The 18,384-nt window shown below is 42.1% G+C and overlaps 1 protein-coding gene across 2 annotated transcripts in view; it reads right to left on the bottom strand.

The window, feature by feature from the left end:
* Positions 1-703: 703 nt before the first annotated feature.
* LOC125623029 (uncharacterized) overlaps positions 704-18,384 on the bottom strand; it is a 55,853-nt gene continuing 38,172 nt past the window's right edge. Inside the window, exons 3-7 of one of the 2 annotated variants that reach the window (XM_048821849.2) lie at positions 9,964-10,015; positions 9,764-9,866; positions 8,070-8,233; positions 4,222-4,467; positions 704-3,510 (exon numbers count right to left, since the gene is read on the bottom strand). In XM_048821849.2, coding sequence (XP_048677806.2) covers positions 2,773-3,510; positions 4,222-4,467; positions 8,070-8,233; positions 9,764-9,866; positions 9,964-10,015 — 1,303 coding nt within the window. In that variant the 3' untranslated portion in view covers positions 704-2,772. The remainder of the gene's footprint in view (positions 3,511-4,221; positions 4,468-8,069; positions 8,234-9,763; positions 9,867-9,963; positions 10,016-18,384) is intronic. The other variant, XM_075119986.1, reaches the window with a different exon arrangement.

Here is an 18,384-nt window from a genome sequence, read left to right as displayed (position 1 = left end):
ATGCTGTGAATGAACATGAGGGGTATATTTTATACAGCAAGATGCAAGTGTGACACCTTCCCTCCTTTGCTAGCTGTGGTGAAAGGCTTCAGAGAAGACAGACTGTCTACTCTTTGGCTACGAGGATAACTAGGACAGGAAGTCAGTGTGGAGAATATGAGCAATAACCTCATCTTAAGTAATGTAACTGGATAAACAAGATGTAAGAATATAAATCCTCTTGCTTCAGGGCATTAACTCAGGGGGTGTGGGGAAAAGCTTCTGTGATGAGCACATTATGCAAGAATGATTCATCATATTTCTTGCTGATTTCTCTACAGGCTCTGGTCCTGTTGGAGACAAGGTACTAGCATAGATGTTCATGGATTCCAAGGCCAGAAGGGACCATTGTGCTTATCTAGTCTGACTTCCTGTATCACATAGGCCATAGAACTTCCCCAAAATAATTCCTAGATCATTATTTTTAGTAAAACCATCCAGTCTTCCTTTAAAAATTGCCAGAGATGGAAAATCCACCATGACTCTTGATAAATTGTTCCAATGGTTAATCACCCTCACTGTACAAATTATGCTGTATTTCCGGTCTGAATTTATTTAGGTCCCACTTCTAGCCATATTCCCTCTGCCTGAGGCAGTAGAGTAGTTACCAACTACTTGGTGGAGCACAAGTCATTCAATTCATTCTTACAACACAAAAAGCAAGTAATAGTGCCAAGGCAATTTATTCAACTAAAGAAATTCATACATTAATAAACGCTCATTGGAAAAAAAAACACCCTTCATTCTCTCTCTCCCCACCCAAGCAATTACCGAAGGTAACTGGTCACTTGAGCGTTTTCCAAAAGTAATTTTTTTAATACTTTGATATTTATTTTGCAAGTTGAAGTCTAAAAACAACAAAGCATAATGACTCTGCATTACAATGCAAGTGTTACATGTGAAACTCAATAGGTAGGGACAGAGTTCATTAAAATATATAGAGCACTGCAGATTTCTCTAAATATATTAGCTCTTCCCTTTAGTTCTTGTAAAATTAATAAAAAAACAAAGCTGAAGCCAGAATTTTGTACTTTAAAATTCAGCTCGATGCAGGCTGGCAGTAATAAGAATTAACAGAAATCTGTGTGTGTAGTTCTGTTTTTCAAAAAATAAGTTACTATGGGATACTCTCTCTCCCTTCTCAACCACTACCAGATGCAATGCTTCTATTTCTACACATAAAACATGCTAGGCAAAACTAAGACCATGTGTTGTGCATCTCAGACATTAATAGGTGGTGGATGGAAGCTGGGATAGCAGATGAAATCTTAAATAAATCAGGGCCAAACTGGGGTTAAATATTTCAAGAGGCAGGCTTAGATGTCTGGGTATAGAAATATTAAGATCGCTCATTTGACTCCTGGTATAGTGGACACAGGGTAGATTGCATGAAGATTTTTCCCACCTTGGGCATCTGTTCATCACATATTTGGAGCCCTTTATCCATTTTTAGAACAGCTTAAACCAGCTACAGTCACATAGCTCCATGTGACACAATCCTTTCAATTAGGAAAGTGAAATGCTTTTAGTTGCGGGTTAAGTATGCATACATTTCTTGCTAAGACAGGAAAATATCAGTGGGAGGCAATTAAAATACAGATTGGCTTATTAAAGGCAATTGAATTACCAGACTTCCCTTTGGTTCAGTTTTCCATTTCATGCACTGGATTTGTAATCGGGGTGGCATAGCTACTAAGGAGTTCATTTCAAAAGCGGGCTATGAAGTCTGCCCCACTTAGTTTGCTTGTTGTTTTGTTTTAAGGCTTGCCTGCTAAAGGAAATAATTCTGCAGTCAGTAGCTGGTTGATACAGTATTAAAACAATAGCAGCTGCAAGCATCAGGCTGCTGAAGACTTTATTGTTAGTGAATAGTATTTTTTGTATATGCCCTCCTATTGCCATGAAGGGTGCTCCCTTAATTGTTCAGACCTAGACAGTGCTAGCCAAGAGTGTAGAAAGTTTGACAGGGTTAATATTGGAAATTAGTATTAATTATTTTGATAGCATCAGACTGAGTGCGCTCTCATAGAGTGTGCCTTTAACACTCTAAAGTGTTAGACTAAGGTCTACTCGTGCCCTTTAATGCTAAGGAAACAGAAGATACTGATATGAACAAGACTTTGTACTAAAGTGGAGAGGTTACCAACTATTTAAAAAATTTTACAGGGTTTTTTTTTTTAATACATAAACATGCAAGTCCAAATTCTACTCTTGGATAGCTGGAGGCAACTTCAGTTGACATCAGTAGGGATTATGCAAGCGTACCTGAGAGCAGAATTTGGTTCATAACATGTAGCAAAGAACAAAGTGACCCTGAGGACTGGTCTACATTCCACACCATGTGCCGTAAAGTAATCAATCATTTGTTTTCCTGTAGTGTACCAGAACACAGTTACTCAGTATTAGACACCTTTGTAGGGGAGTCACTTTATCAGTCTCTTCCCTAAGCCACAATTAAAATTCTCTGTGGAAGAATGGAACCGAAAACGAGACCATGCCGTGCACATTATTAGGCCCAACTGAGCATGAGAAAAGATAACTTTGTTTTGCGCTTTGCTAGGTTACCTTTTCCCATAACTCCAATCTGCTGATGGGAAGGAAAAAAAGGTGCGTCTGTCCGCGCTTGCTACCCTCCATAGGCACAGCAGCTTCTTCTCCAACAGAAGAGTGAACAGCTCGGGTCCTTATTGCATCTGTTCTCACAGACAGATTCCTTCAGTCACTCTGGAAGCCTCATTGAACCGATGTTTGACAGAGGGTATGAGCAGTTAAGGAATCAAAATTCTGTGGTGACTCAAGTGTATTGGTGTCTGCACTAGGCAAGCTGCACTGGCCCCTGGAAGAGCTATAGGTCTTCATGTGATTGCTATATAAATTGGGAGACTTTTCCCAAATGGGGAGATCCAGTGTGAAATTGGCAGGCCTGGCAGAGCTGCCTCCCCGAACAGTCAAGACCACTGGTTGTTTATCGGGCACAGCCTTCACTGAAGCATATACAACATTTTGCTCAGACAGCGTATCTCTACACTGACTAAAGTGCTCTGCAAGGACCAGAGGCTGCTGGTCATCCCCTTCTTCAGAAATAACAAAAGCTGGTTTGGATTTGTCCATTTCTATTGAGAGCTCCTTGGTTTTTGAACAGTTGATTAAGTTGCTTTTGAGGCCAGTGGGACCATGGCTTTGGTTATCAAGTGGAGGTGTCACCCCCATGTGTTTTGAGGGATCCAAGAGCCTCACCTCTTTGCAATCAGGGGAGCTGGTTAAAAACCCGAAATAAGGGTTCCCAAACCTGGATTTCTTCAAGCTAGAGGAGCTCAGTTTCCCCTGCCTTTGCGTAGATTGGGTTAGCGGGTATGATGTGGTGCTGGTGGACGAGTCAGAATAAACAATATCTGAGATTCCCTCTATCTCAGTGGCTGAAATTACTTTTCTGGTTGTTACACTCTGGTTTCTTGTGGATGAAGAAAGACCCTACCAAAATAATAATACAGTTAATAAACATACTTTGAAATGCAGCAGTCTAGAAAACCTTTAACCTTAGGGAATTAAGAGTTGAAATTCCATGGTGCACTTGTCATGACCAAGAGGCTACATGCTTCCTTCCCTTCCCGAAAAGCAGTACTTTGTGCATGGGAGGATACGGAAGCATCATGTTAACTTTATAACAAGCACTCTTGGTTTGACATCTGCAGAGTCAATCAGAGAGACAGCTAGTCATCATGGGTCTATGGATTCTTTGCAGTACAATACTAATATATCAATTAAAAGAAACTTAAGATATATCCATAAAAATTATGCAGAATGACTCAAGATGATCCATTCTGAAGAAATAATTTGTAAATTTAAAGGAAAATAATCCTTTATCCAGAGGCTTAGCCCCAGGAGTTGCAGCTTCTCAGTGCTGCAGGATCAAGCCCCAGATGATGTATATTTTATAGTAATGTGAACTAACAGTCTCCATCTCTGTTGCATGCATGCACACATGCATTAAAGGCCTTGGACCTTTTCAGCTGACATGCTCAACACATGCACAAGGGAAAGGAAGAAGAGCGGGAAGAGGAGTTCACATCAAAAAGTAGGTGAGTCTTTATATTGCACAAAGTGCCCCTTTGGAAGTTGTCTTTAATGTTGTTAGGAGCACAATGTCTGAATCCCACACCTTCCCTCCTTGTGGATACTTACGCTGCTGTCTACCAGTTTAGTGAAGGGGCTGTTAGTGGTCCAGCTATACCATTTTTTCTGTAACTGAGGTAACGGAGTGAGTAAGTCATGAAATGTGCGGGCACTCCATGTCCGTTGCCTTGGATGATGGTTCTCTGCCTGCGTGTTCCCTTTATCCACAGTACCTGCTCCTGGAGCCACATGATCAGAAGTCAGCCAGTCTGATACACAAGCTGGACTTGTGACACTTCTCTTTAGGTTTTTGTCCTGAAAAACAGAGAAATCTTTCAACATCTCCAGCCAAAGGTCTCAAAAGTACTTTACATGCAAAGGCCCTAATGGCACTTAGAAACACTGAGCTATCTGTGAAAGTGACTCTGGCTCTTTAAACACATCTTTTCTCGGGACGAGATAGGTCAGTGGGGCAGCTTGGACAGCACCTGCCTAAAGCATGCCAGAACAGAAAGCATTAAACCCACCAGGTTCACCATTGCCTTGCCCTGCCCACACAAGAACATTTTTATCTTGATTAGCCAGTTTCAAAATATCTCCCACTCAGCTAGAAAACCCTTTGATGCCAGAGAGACTGTTCTCTCAAGCAAATGCATTAGGGCATGTTTACATTTCTCCATGGGGATATTTACCAAACAGCCACCTTCTCAGAATTCTCCTTAGAACTTTCAAGGACTGATTATTTCTATAACAATTAAATTTGATTATTTAAACCCAATCCAGTGTGCAGACTAATTTGTTGATTTTTTTAAGCTTGATTTGGTAGTTGCATTGCTTTATTTTCATTTTAATATAAGTAATATCAGCTTAGCTTTGGCACTGTGTTTTACTGATGTCATTATTAAGAGTTTTAATAAGATTTATTTAAAAAAAATATGGAGTTGGATTTCTTTCAATAAGCACTGTGAGTCCAGAACCTTTGAGGACCTGGTGGATATCAACCAGTCAACCTAAAGGCCTGACCAGCTCCCCTCAGTCAGTCTTTGGTTCTCACAGGTCTCTTGATCTAAAACCATGAACCTTAATGACCTGAGCTAACAGTCTTAAATTTTTTAGCCAAAGGCTTCTGTAGTCTTCCCCAGTGTTTGACGCTGGTCTCTGAGATATCCCCACCCTGACACATTTTAGGAAGGTAGCAAGCCAGTCCCTGGTACCAAAAAGGTTGAGAAACACTGGTCTAGCCAATAGAGGGGGACAGATCCACATTGTAAGATCTACTCAGTTTATACGCAGAATTAAACATCTAAGATCAATAGAGAATACAATGCATGAGAAGGGGAAAGATGGTGGAGCGAAGGCAATAAACACAGAGCTAAAAGTGATTATATAAATAAAGCAGTCACATGGTTTCCATTCTCTATAGCAGTTGTCTACATGTCCTATATTTTCCATTGGAACACATGTACAGGATTCATTTCCTCCACTCTTGCCAGTTCTCTCCCTCAGGGCCTGCAGCGTAGTTCCTCTACCCTCCAAAGGTACTGAGACGCTGCAGAGAAGTTTGTTTACTTACCCAGCACATTGCCTGGATGTACCCTTGACTCCCAACAGCAGATTAGCTTCTGGGGGGGGGGGGGCAGGGGGATGTTTAAACCCAGCCTGTCATTCTCTCACCCCCCCCCCTGCCCCCCAGCAAAACTCAGGCTCACACTCGGTGGGAGGCTTGGGAGCCGCTGGCCAACTACTATTTCTCAGTAAAAGGATTTAGATAATCTTTGTGTAAAGCTTCTTATGATTCACTTTGTCTAGACAAGCATTTCAGTTGAGGTGAGTGAGTTTGGAATCCTAGTCTACTGTAAAGGCTCAAGCCTTCACACCTCCATAAACATTGGGAGAATATCAGAGTAAGAGCCAAAAAAGCAGCTGCATGCCGGTGGATAACAACATGTACCGTTTGCCTAGGCTGTCCTACAGAAGCTAGCACATACAAACCATATTATAGAGGGGAAGATAGAGTAGGAGCCCACCTATTCAGAGCAATATAAATGAGGATTAGAGGACATTTTTCAGGACCGCCTTCTTTCTGCAGATGCAATTTGTGCCCCCAACAATGTGCATCGGGTACATTCCAATCGTGAGTGCAAACCTGAGTAGCTGCACTTCTGCCTTGTAGAATGAGGGTGCGAATCAGCTTGTCTGAAGTGCCGCTGTTTAGATGTGGGCCTGCTGCAAGCCATTTTGTAGGTACATTTTGCTTCCAAAACAGGGAGGATGGATCTCAACCATGCTGAAAATCTAGCATTTAGAAGGATTTCTTAGCCTCTTCCTATCCAGGCCTACCACTGTTATCAGGCAACAAGTATGGATTCATAAACCCCTAATCCAGATTCTTTAGCTACCTAGCTAAGAACATGCTGTGGGAAGCACTCCTGAGCAGTAACATAAGCCTTTTGTCCAAGATCAAGTGTACTTTGGTTTCTCTTCAGATCAAAAAAATCTTTTGTCTTTTACTTTCACATTTTAAGTATCTTCTAGCAGCTGGGGGCTGGAGAGGAGAGGAAATAATAGCCTGATTTTGAAAGGTGAGCATCCACCGCTCAATGATTTTTATGGCATTTGTGGATGCTCATTGTTTTTTTTAAATGGGAGGAAAGAGAATATGGATTTTCCATCTATCCACAACAAACTGAGGTTTCATCTCATCAGCACCGGATAGAGTTCTCACCAATAGAGTCATACTTGGCGAGAAAGCACAAATCTTGCCAATTTCCACTCTATCTTCCTATCCACCTCTGTGAAATTGTGCCACGGATGATGATGTAGGTGGAAAGGAGATATTAGAGAATGTAAGAATTTTAAAGCTATGCACAACTTTTAAAAAATTTGACTTCTATCTATGCAAACTATTTCTTCTCTTTTACACCTTAAATATTTTAAGATTTAATGCAGCTACAGAATGGTAGATTAGAGCGGTGTTTCTCAACGACTGCTCTGGGGACCCTGAGATCTTCCTGACCCAGTTTAGGGAAGCAGGAAGCTGGTCCCTGATATTAAAAAAGTTAAGAAACACTGGATTAGAGCATTAAAACATTTTTAATGGGTCTTAGTGAATAAATCCCTGCCGATGATACAGAAGGCTAATTTAAGAAAAATAGCAGTGGCCCATAGTCATGCAAGTTTTCACTGTTCTACAGGCTGGCTGTTTTTCATTAATGGATGTAATTCTGTAGAGATCCATGTACATTATTAATACTTTAGGAAAATCCTAATCAATACTGTATCCTAGCGGACTACGCTGGCCTCCAGCCAAGGCCAGGGATGCAGGCACCCCATACTTTGTACCCAGGGATAAAGTCACATGAGCTACATGACGGACTGGTGTGCTTCTGCACTATGTCATGCTTCTACACTTACATAGCAAGTGTTGATCCCAGAACGATTTCAGAAACATATGTTCATCACCACCCTGGGTGCTCAAGGGAAATGCAAGCAAAAGGATTTTTGAACCCTATGTGTTTGCAAAGAAACATCAGAAAGAGCTGCAAGGGAGTATGCTAAAATAACACTCACACACCCCAAAAAAAGTAGGGAAGCCACGTTACAGTATTTAAATTTTAAAAATAAATTTAAAAAAAACGTTTGTAAAGAGCCCTGACACATAAAGCACCCAATTTATTGGCAAACATTTATTAAGCTTCCCAACCTAGGAGCTACAGTAACACAAATCAGCCACAACAACAACAGTGCTGCAAGTTAGGTAAATAATATTACTGACGGATTGAGGAACTGTGTGGTTATATGACTTGCCCACAGCAAGTTAGTGACAGAGCCAGGACTGGAACCTGGGAGTTTTGACGCTCAGTTCCTTCCTCCAACCACTAGAAATCTTTTCCTGTGGTACTTCCACGTGTGTCTACCTGTATTCTGTATGTGGTAAAACTCAACCCGCTGGCACCAGGGCCGGTTGAAATAATAAATACTTCATCACTCCCCGTTTCAGTGGTCACGGCTGACACAGGAGAGGGCATGTCTGGGTCAGTAGGCTGAGAAGAGTGTTCTGCGCTGCCTCCAGAGGAAGTGACTAAGGCAAGGAAAGACATAGAAAGATTTTTTAAGTGACCGTCTCCTTTTGTTTAGGCTGGGCAAATAGCCCACCTTCCTCTTCCCATTCTAACCCAGCCTAAAAAATCAGCCCTTGGCTGCCACCCAGATCTGAAAAAAATTCAATCATTCAACCACTTGCCTTGTCCTAATCTGCTGAAATTTGGCTAGGAAATCAGAAGGACTTAAAACCAAAGCCCTTTAGAGATCCTCTCAGTGACCTTTCCCAACAAAGGGAGATTGGAAACTGTTAGCAAGATTGTCAGCACAGAGTTGGGATTTTGAACTGGGATCTCACAAGAACGTCTGTGACACACAGGTGGCTTGGTGCCAGCTGGCAAAGGGTTTACTGGTCTGTAACAGGTTTCAGAGTAACAGCCGTGTTAGTCTGTATTCGCAAAAAGAAAAGGAGTACTTGTGGCACCTTAGAGATTAACCAATTTATTTGAGCATGAGCTTTCGTGAGCTACAGCTCACTTCATCGGATGCATACCGTGGAAACTGCAGCAGACTATATATACACAGAGAATATGAAACAATACCTCCTCCCACCCCACTGTCCTGCTGGTAATAGCTGTAACAGCAGCTCCTAACAGGCCTGACAAACTCAGCTCAGCATAAGTAGTTAACACATATTTCAAGGTCCCATTTCAAGGGACCATTAGTGGGCTATTTCACGTTGAATGGTCCCTTGAAATATGTGTTAACTACTTCTGCTAAACAATCTATCCCACTTTGTATTTACCTGTGACGCTTGGAGTAGGTTTCCCAGACCTGAAGAAGAGCTCTGTGTAAGCTTGAAAGCTTGTCTCTCTCACCAACAGAAGTTGGTCCCATAAACAACATTATCTCAGCCACTTTGTCTCTCTGGAGGGAAACATTGATGGACAATCTCCACTAACATTAGACCCAGTACTTCTGTATTGGCTTTTACCAGCCATGAAGGACCTATGAGTTATAGTCAAAGCATCCCAGCACCCACTACTGTCACTCACTGGGGTTCTGTAGATGGCTCGCTCTGGATCAGAGCAATTTTATCCACAACGTTAACATGAAAAAACTTTGGAACTGTGACTGCTCCAGGGAATCTGAGTGTTCCAAACCCAGTACTTAGACAGCCATGCTCTCCAGATGACACAAAGGGGAGGGTGGTGGGGGAAAAAAACACAACTCTTGAAGATTTCACAGGTGTTTTTAAGCCAGCAATATGACAGAATGAACCAAGGCCACATTTGCCCTGCTAACCAAGTGTATGCATTGTGCCATGGATATGACAGTTTCTGTTGACAGAGTTCAGAAATAACACTTCTGAGTATTCCTTGCCAGGGAATTACTCTACCAGCAAGAGGGAGGGCAAAAGGGGGTAATTCCACACCAAAGACTTTCTAATATGTGACAGCTCACACTGCATCTCCACACACACAGCTGAAGAGGAAGATTCAGAGAGAGAGACTGACTTGACTTAATGGGCAAGGAGCTATGGGTTGAAACAACATACTCTCCAGCTTACCTGCTTGGTCCTGGCTGACAGTGTGATTGTTGTTTTCATTCTCTCGAGTTGGCACCACAAGTTGGAGCTCATTGATATCTATGGCGGAGTTCTGGATCCCATTCTACAACTCAGAACACGCCCCAGTAAACATCTACAGACAGACAGCATAACAGCTAATGTGCAAGAGAAACAAAATCACCAAAAGAATTAGCACTAACCTCCTGGTCACTGTGTGCATTGGAAGGGTTCCTTTTGAGGCACATTTTCTGCCTGAGGAAAAGACAGCAACAATCCCATGAATTAGCTAAGGGTCCATAGGAGAAAAGTTCTCATCCATGTTCATTTTAATAGGAGAAAACACAACAGAACAACTATGCACTAGCATGTCTATCCATGGCACTTTACAGCTTTCTCTGCATCAATGATTGTGTGCTAAGGAGCAATTGTTATCCCCATCTTATCAGGGAGTCCGCTAAGGCAGAAGAATTACTTTTTTAAGAATCTGCAAGGTATCTGCAGCAGAAACAGGATTTTATTTCAGATATTCCAAGTCTCAACACCTGTCCTCCCTAGAAGGGTGGAACTTTGACTTCTCTAAGTAGAGCATACTGCAAAATATGTAGTCCCCCCTGAGTCTCAAGCTCTGATACAGTTCATTGGCTTCACCATACCAGACATTTTATTATATAGAACAAAGCATTCTGAGATATTCTCAGCCAAAAAGAGGCAAATGTTATTTATTTGTATGAAAATTGTATTAAGGAAAACAACAGCAGCTCATTCCCAAGTAAGAGAACTTGTCAAAGACTGAAGGAAACAAAAGAAGATTCCTTAACAAGCTCTTATCCAAGATTTCTTCTTCTAAAACTGACATTATAGAACAGCCAGCATCACTACAGTTGTGGTGAACTAGAACTTCAAGATGCCTCTGAAAGAATCAAAACACTCCCCACTGCTCAGAACTCCCCAGGTACTAACAGAGATCAAAGTGCTCTGACCTAAGATAATTATTTAGGTGTATAACAGCATGGCACTAGGCACTTTACAGACATGTAAGAACACTAAGGTCCTCCCCTGAAGGCTACAATCTAAAAGCAGACATACAGCATTTCCCCCCACATATAATTTATTACATTTAATAAAGATTTTCAGTCATTCATTAGCTAATGTTTCCCTTTGGGGATGCTGCAGTGGGACCAGGGTTTACCGGCAATTTGGAAGAGATAAGGGTCTTGGAGCAAGAAAGGTCGGAGACATTGGCATTGCTGACCTGGTCAGTAAAATAGTTCCAGGTACATGTAACTACATGCAAGGAGGACCTGAAGGAGTAGTTAGAAGCATGGCTTAAGTAGTGCTCAAAGGACAAGTGAAAAATACAAGAACAAGATTGTGCCGTACCTCCAAGTCAGGGTCATGGAGTTTAATTTACAGAAGACATCTTGAAACAAGGGTGCAAACAACTGAAATTAAACATCCTTATAAAAGGAGAAGAACATTTAACTCTTTTCTACAGTTTCTAAGTTTGATGCCAGAGAAGACAGTCTGATTCTCATCAGAATCATCTCAGGCCTACAGGGCTACTAGAGGCCTCCTTCCATGCTATCTGCTCTGTTCAAGTCTCTGCTTGTCTATCCACTGTCCCAGAACCCCTGGAGTACCACTAGTACCGTTCCCACCGAGACTAAAGGGGAAGCAGTGTGTGTCCAGAAAGTTGGCAGCCAAAGATGCAATCCAGAAGAGCCCCCCACCACCACCACCAAGATACCCACTTCATACCATTATATCACATGTCACATGCTACGTATCTTACTTCGGTTTCTCAGATGAACTCATGGAAGGCGGGGGACATTCTTCCCCAACACCTCACCTTTAAAACGTCCTACAAGGGGAAAAAAAGTGCTCGGACTGGTATGGGTGTCCGTTGTCACAGCAGCATCACATGTTCCCATGTGGCTGTATAATCCAATCTGTGAGGACCAGATCAAAGTACTATCACAGGAATATGCAGGTTTCCACTGAAGATTTCACATGAAGCTTGGCTCTTTTTTCAATCAATCAATCAATCAATTTTTCACGGCTGTCTTCTTCAGAGTGTTTATTGACACTTGCTTTCTATTAGATCTGTCCCTGGCTATGTCTTCAAAGTTATCAGTATTTATGCTGCATGAGGTGAAATTCTGCTTAAGGATATCTGAAGTGTATTCATTGACATCCTCCCGCCTCCTCCATTCTTTCAGAGTTTCAATTCATCACAGAAAACTTTTCTGGAAATCTATCATACCCCATTCTGATAATATGATCTGTTCATCTAAGCTGAGCTTTCATGATCATTGCCTCAATGCTGGTTTTTTTTGCTCTTTTCAAGTACGTTAATTTTTGAGACTTTGTCTCACCAGTGGACCTTCAGGATCGAGCCGAGATAGCACATGTGAAAATTTTTCAAGTTTTTTAATATGTCTGTGGTAAACAGTCCATGTTTCACACCCATTTTAAATAGGCGGCTGTCACCGCTGCATTATATATCATCAGTTTTGTTGACTGTTTGATGGTGCATTGGTTGAGTAGCCTATTGAAAAAGGTCTTTCAAAGGCCTGTTTGCCTTTCATATTTATTGATCCAGAGAACTGTCACTTTGTATTGCCAAGGTTTATAAATTGGTTGACAATCTTTAGTTCTATACCATCGATGGTGATGTTTGGCTCGGTAGTAATTGTTGATGGAGCTGGGTGGAAGAGGACTTTAGTTTTTTCAAGGCTCATGGTAAGTCTAAACTATTTAGTTGCTGCTGAGAACCTGCCAAAGATAAGCTATAGGTCACTTTCACTATGACTAAGTACAGCACAGTCATCCTCAGAAAGGACTTCACATAGGAGTTCTTCAGGAACTTCTGTCTTTGCAGTAAGCCTTTCCCATCAGTTCTGTACATTATGTAGATGCCCTTTTGAAGCTTGTCATTGTATAATTCAGAACAGCTACACAGAAGAGAACAAAAGGGAACAGTGCCAGCACACAGTCTTGTTTCACCCATTAGATATGGGAAATGGTTTAGAATGGCACCATCTGAGATTACTTGACCGGTTGTTTCTTCATGGAATTGATGTATGATATTAATAAATTTGATGGGGCAGCCAAACTTTTCTAAAATTTTCCAGAGGCCACTTCTGCTCACAGTGCCAAATCCTTTTTTTAGATCAATGAAGATAGCATGCAGATCCGTGTTTTGTTCAATAATTTTTTTCTGAATCTGTGTCACAATGAAAATCACATCTGTGTTGCTCTGACCTGATCTAAATCCACATTGGGTCTCTGGTAGAAACTTCTCCAACACTGTTTTGACTACCCAATTGATCAAAATATGAGCCAGGACTCATAGCTAGGAGATACTCTGGTAGTTACCACTGTCACAGTTGTTGCATTTATTTTGATTTTTTATTTATGACTGCATCTTTACAATCCTGTGGAATTTCCTTGGCTTCCCAGTTATCCTTATTGATTTCACATAGATAGTTGACAGTTTGGGGGCCTGCAAGTTTAAAGATTTCAGCTGGTATATTCTCTTTGCCAGGTGATTTACCTGACTTAATTTGTCTGATAGCTTATTGCACTTCCTCAGTGGTAGGTAGTTGTGCAATTTCTTCACCTATGGAGTGATGGCTCAGTTCCTTTAGCACTTGTAGCTTGATAATAGAGGGATGGTTGAGTAGCTCAGTAAAGTGCTACACCCATCTTTCAGAGATACCTCTTTTGTCCTTGATTAAGGTAAGATCCATTTGAACTTGTTAGTGGAGCTGTTCCCGGTTTTGATTATTCAAATTTGATTCCTTCAGGGAATCATAAAACATTTTTGTGTTGTTAGTATCAGCATAACACAGTACTTCTTAAAAAGAAAAGGAGGACTTGTGGCACCTTAGAGACTAACCAATTTATTTGAGCATAAGCTTTCGTGAGCTACAGCTCCGATGCATCCGATGAAGTGAGCTGTAGCTCACGAAAGCTTATGCTCAAATAAATTGGTTAGTCTCTAAGGTGCCACAAGTCCTCCTTTTCTTTTTGCGAATACAGACTAACACAGCTGTTACTCTGAAACAGTACTTCTTCTGCCTTCTTTTCCAATCATTTATCCTGTAGGACACAAAACCATCCTTAAGCCATCTCTTTCAAATACTTGAATTTATCTTCCTTTGATGTTGATTCTTTGTCATTTTGCCAAGACAGAAACCCAGCATTCTTTTCCTTGAGGATCTTTTTGATTTCATTGTCATTTTCATCAAACCAATCCTGGGGCCAACTTTCATTTGTACCTAGAGTTTCTTCTGGGGCTTGAAGAATGGCTAATTTGAATATATTCCATATGTCAAGTGCAATGTTGCGTGATGATGTAATGCTATCCATTTTTTCCTCTAAGTTTTTTCTCAGCTTTTCTTGGAGAAATGCCTTTGCTGTGTTCTCAGCTTTGCTATGTTTAATTTTGGTGTAATCTGTTCAGCATTATTTCACTGAGGGGTAACAGCATGTAAATTAAAAATGGCTCTGATCATCCTGTGGTCAGTCCAACTGTTTGCCCCTTGGCATGGCTCTGGTGATCTTAATGTCCTTTTGCTGTATAGTAACACAGTCAATCAGGTGCCAGTGCTTTCATCTTGCATGCATCAAAGAAGTTTTGTATTTGTTAGCATAGCTGAAGGTTGGGTTGGTGACAACGAGCTCATGAGTAGCACACTTGCAGAGTAGGAGGAGACCATTGTTCATTTTTCTGACTCCATTGGTCTTTATTACATCACTCCAAGCCTCACTATCTTTTCCAACTCTGGCATTAAAGCCTCCCAGAAGAATGAACTTGTCTTCACTAGGTATAGATTGGAATATCTCTCTCTGGACATGCTGGAGACTGGGGTGAAGGAAGAGTGTGAAGAAACATTCACCTTCAAAATTCAAAACTTGGGACACCCTTCTATAACCATGAACTTGGGCCAGTGTGATGGGGTGTTTACTCCACACCATGTGATGAAAGGGTTAATGTGCGACAGAGAGGCCAATCAACCCACGGGTCATTCCTGGAGGGTGGGGTGGATGAGGCCCAATTAAAGATCAGTACCAGCTGGATAAGGAGATGGGTGATTTGTATAAAGAAAGGAAGCCTGGAGCACACAGGGACTTTAGGGAGACAGAGAGTGAGAGCTCTGCAGTCCCTTTCTAGCTGCTGGCGAGCAAAGGAAGTACTTAGAGAGAAGCAGATGTACTGTAAACCTAGGGAAGAGATGAGAGAAAGGGTCTGAAGGAAGGCCAAGGTAGGAAGAAGTCCAGGGAGACAGTGAGAAGTCTAAGAAAGCAGATTTTACCTGCTGATCACAGGGTCCCTGGACTAGAACTTAGAGTAGGGGGAAAGCCTGGGTTTCCCTACTGACCACTGAGAAAGGTGATGTGGAAACCCCCTGACAAAAGGGGAGACAGACTGTAGAATTTGGAGCCAGGCCACCAGGGGAAAAAGCCCTGAGCGGTGTTGGTCTGCACTAGAGTGGCAGACAACCTTACAGAACCTGGGGAAGGGGTGATGAACTTGCTGAGGCATGAGCTCAGATAAGGGTGGAGAATTTAGTTTATTGGACTCTTTATTTACCCTGGACAGGGTAGGACTAAATGTTACCTGGGTGGAGGGCCAAGTCATGAGGAAAGGCAGATGACTGTCGGACCACTGCCACTATTGGCAGGAGTCACGCAACAGGAGAGAGATGCTGCGCCAAACCCAGCCCCAAGGAGATGCTCTAGCAGTGAGTTCACCCCTTTACAACCATGAACAACCCAGTCTGGTTAGGGTAATCAGGATTACATTACTTGGAGTGTTTTTGACTAAACTAAACCCACAGATCCTTATACCTGCCCTTGGGCCTGGGTATCCAGTGAGATTACGACTCCCATGATGCATTGCAGCAGCTCAGTATACAGGGAGACCATGGTGTATCATGGGAGATTTAATCTGGCCAGGCAGTCCCATCCTCAGAGGAGAACGGGCGCCTCATGCCCCCACACTTCAGCTCATGTGAGGCACCACAATGACCTTTCTGAATCAAAGCTTTTAGCTGAAAAATTGGGGGTGGGTTGTTTTTTTTCTGAAAAATTGAAATTTTCTGTAGAAACTTTTGACAAAGGCAAATTTTTTCCAGCAAGACTTTGCTGAAGTAGCAACAGCTCCATTTAAGTGGAAAGAACCAATGTGTAGAGCTATGGGCTAAACAAAGATGGAGGGCATTGAGGCATGCAGGCAAGGAGAGAGGGGCTTCTTGGATTCTGTATAGTACGCAGCGCAGAGCTGCAGCAATTAGCAGATAACCATTCTGGTTTTAGCACACTTTCAGAGGTCAGTCAGATTCCCCAGAAATGTATTACAGCAGTAAGAATTGCCACCTGGCAACCAGTTGGTCAGTCCTGCTCTATATCCTGCCCAGTCACTATTATTTGGGTCTTGTGTTGGATGAAACATTGCTTCATCATTTCTGCCCACCACGTGGAAATACAGGGAGGATATTAACTTTTAAATTAATGTATATGGGGTGTGTGTGTTTGGAAATAAGAGGCTTCCCTTCACGTGAAATGGTTGTAAACTGAAGGGTTATCATAAGAATCCGTTCCTTGGCAGGGTGCACAGATATGAAATGTCTCTTCCCCCATGAGTTGCAACCATCGAGCAAAAGTCTGATGGCACTGGGCATGATTAAAATTAAATAAGGTGAACATGTCTCTTATTCTTGGGGCTTGGGAAAGAAAATAAAACCCCCTGCTACTCAAGCCAGGCCTCATGGCCAAAAGTAATTAGAATTATTGGCCATCTAACAACTGATGCTTTCATTCCCTCCCCAAACACTAAACAAAAGCAACAGTGTAGCAGAAACTTGGAGTCTCCCCAGAAAGCTTCACTCTGGCTCAACGGAATAAACCTGGGCAGGCATTGCTGATGACTCCATTTATTAGATAGTGCTGGGTGCCAAGCCTGTCCTGTGCCATTTCTATCACTGGTGAGGCAGAGCCTGCTACTTCTAGCAGAGCAACAGTGGCAACTTAAAAAAAAAAAAGGGTGGGGTGGGGGAAGCATAACACAGCTAAGCTTCAACTTGCTCAGATACCAGAGGAGCAGGTGGAGTGGAGAGAAAGGGAGGTGGCAGACAAGTTTAGTAAACTGTCTGAAGGTTATTATTAGTATCTTCTGTTGAGGTTTCCTCTGCAACAGCACATTCCAGTCAGAGCAAGTGTTATTCCTCAGAGAACTGGACCTGTTGCTGAATGTACTGCCTCATTAGAGAATCTTTCTTCCTCTTAGAGTACTCTCTGACTAACGGGATGTTCTCAGGGGACAGGATATGCCATCATGGGCTCCACTGGACAATCCTGCTGTTTCAGCAAGTAGCCCCTTTGTCCTTAATTTTGAACTTCTTATGCTCTATGTAATGTATAGGTGCTGGAACAAGGGGTTTTGGCTTGTAGTGGTCTTCATCATATGCAGGGTTTACAGTTGAGTTCAGTGACTCTCAGCACCCCCACTATACAAATTGTTCCAGAACCCTTGATGTGATGCTGTGGCCAGCTTCATTATAGAAGATAGGCCTGAACTGAAATCTCAGATCAAAGCTCTATAATCTGTACTTCAAAGCAGGCACTTCTCCCTGTAATGGGCCCAGGTAGGACTCTGAATTTCAAACCTGCCTTTGTAATGGATCCAGATCTGACCTTTCCCCAAACTTTACAGTGTGGGCATTCTCCTTCCTTATTCTACCATCCTCGATCTGAAGCCAGTTCCTCTCTCATAGATTTGACTAATTAACGTTACCTGCAAGGAGGACAAGAGGGGGCTAATGCATCTCTGAATTCAAATCCTTATTTAGGCCACACAAAATTAGAAGTGAGTTTGGTGGTCTCATTCTAAGGCAAATTTTTGATGTGCTTAATGGATATCATACAATTTTACTCCTAAAAAATCTGCATAAACCAACACAGTTGAGTAGCATTGGCAAGCTCTTATCAAAAGAGGTCCCAGACTAATAGCCTGGAGGTGCATAAACAGAACAGCAAGAAAAAAACCTAACATAGCATCTGCCAATACTATATAAACTGGCTTACTCAGCACAGTGGGGCCCTCACTTTCGCTAGCATCATGTTTCACTCATGCATACAAGTTTGGCACGAAATCAACATATGCCCAAAATAACCTATCCCTGGAAAGACAGGGAGGCTTGCACATGAAAGCGGGATAGGAAATGGCCTTTTAAAAAAAACCAAACCCACAATACAAACATGCAGCCTAACTGAAAGCAGGTAATTTTTCCTGAAACCACACCAATGCTAAGATCCAGGAGTCAAGCTACCAGGGACAATCATTTCCTGCAACCCTAGTTCATGTGTTAACACCCAACTAGTTCCCCATTTTAAAAACATCCCGGTTGTAAAAGCCAATTAAAACAAATCCTGCCTCTTATCAGCAAAACAATATCTGTAGCAACTGAACCTTTTAAAAGTAAGGTTGCGTTTCAAAATGGGCTCGGTGCTTTTAAGTGGGCTAAAGCCAAATTCATGGTTTGCAACACCCCCATTTGTGTTGGGTATCACTTTGTGCCATGAGAAGTTCCACGAAATTCCTGGGAGTATTTGAG

The sequence above is a fragment of the Caretta caretta genome, chromosome 15 (assembly GCF_965140235.1).
Source record: "Caretta caretta isolate rCarCar2 chromosome 15, rCarCar1.hap1, whole genome shotgun sequence".
NCBI classification, from domain to species: domain Eukaryota; kingdom Metazoa; phylum Chordata; order Testudines; family Cheloniidae; genus Caretta; species Caretta caretta.
This window is presented reverse-complemented; position numbering and strand designations above follow the sequence as displayed.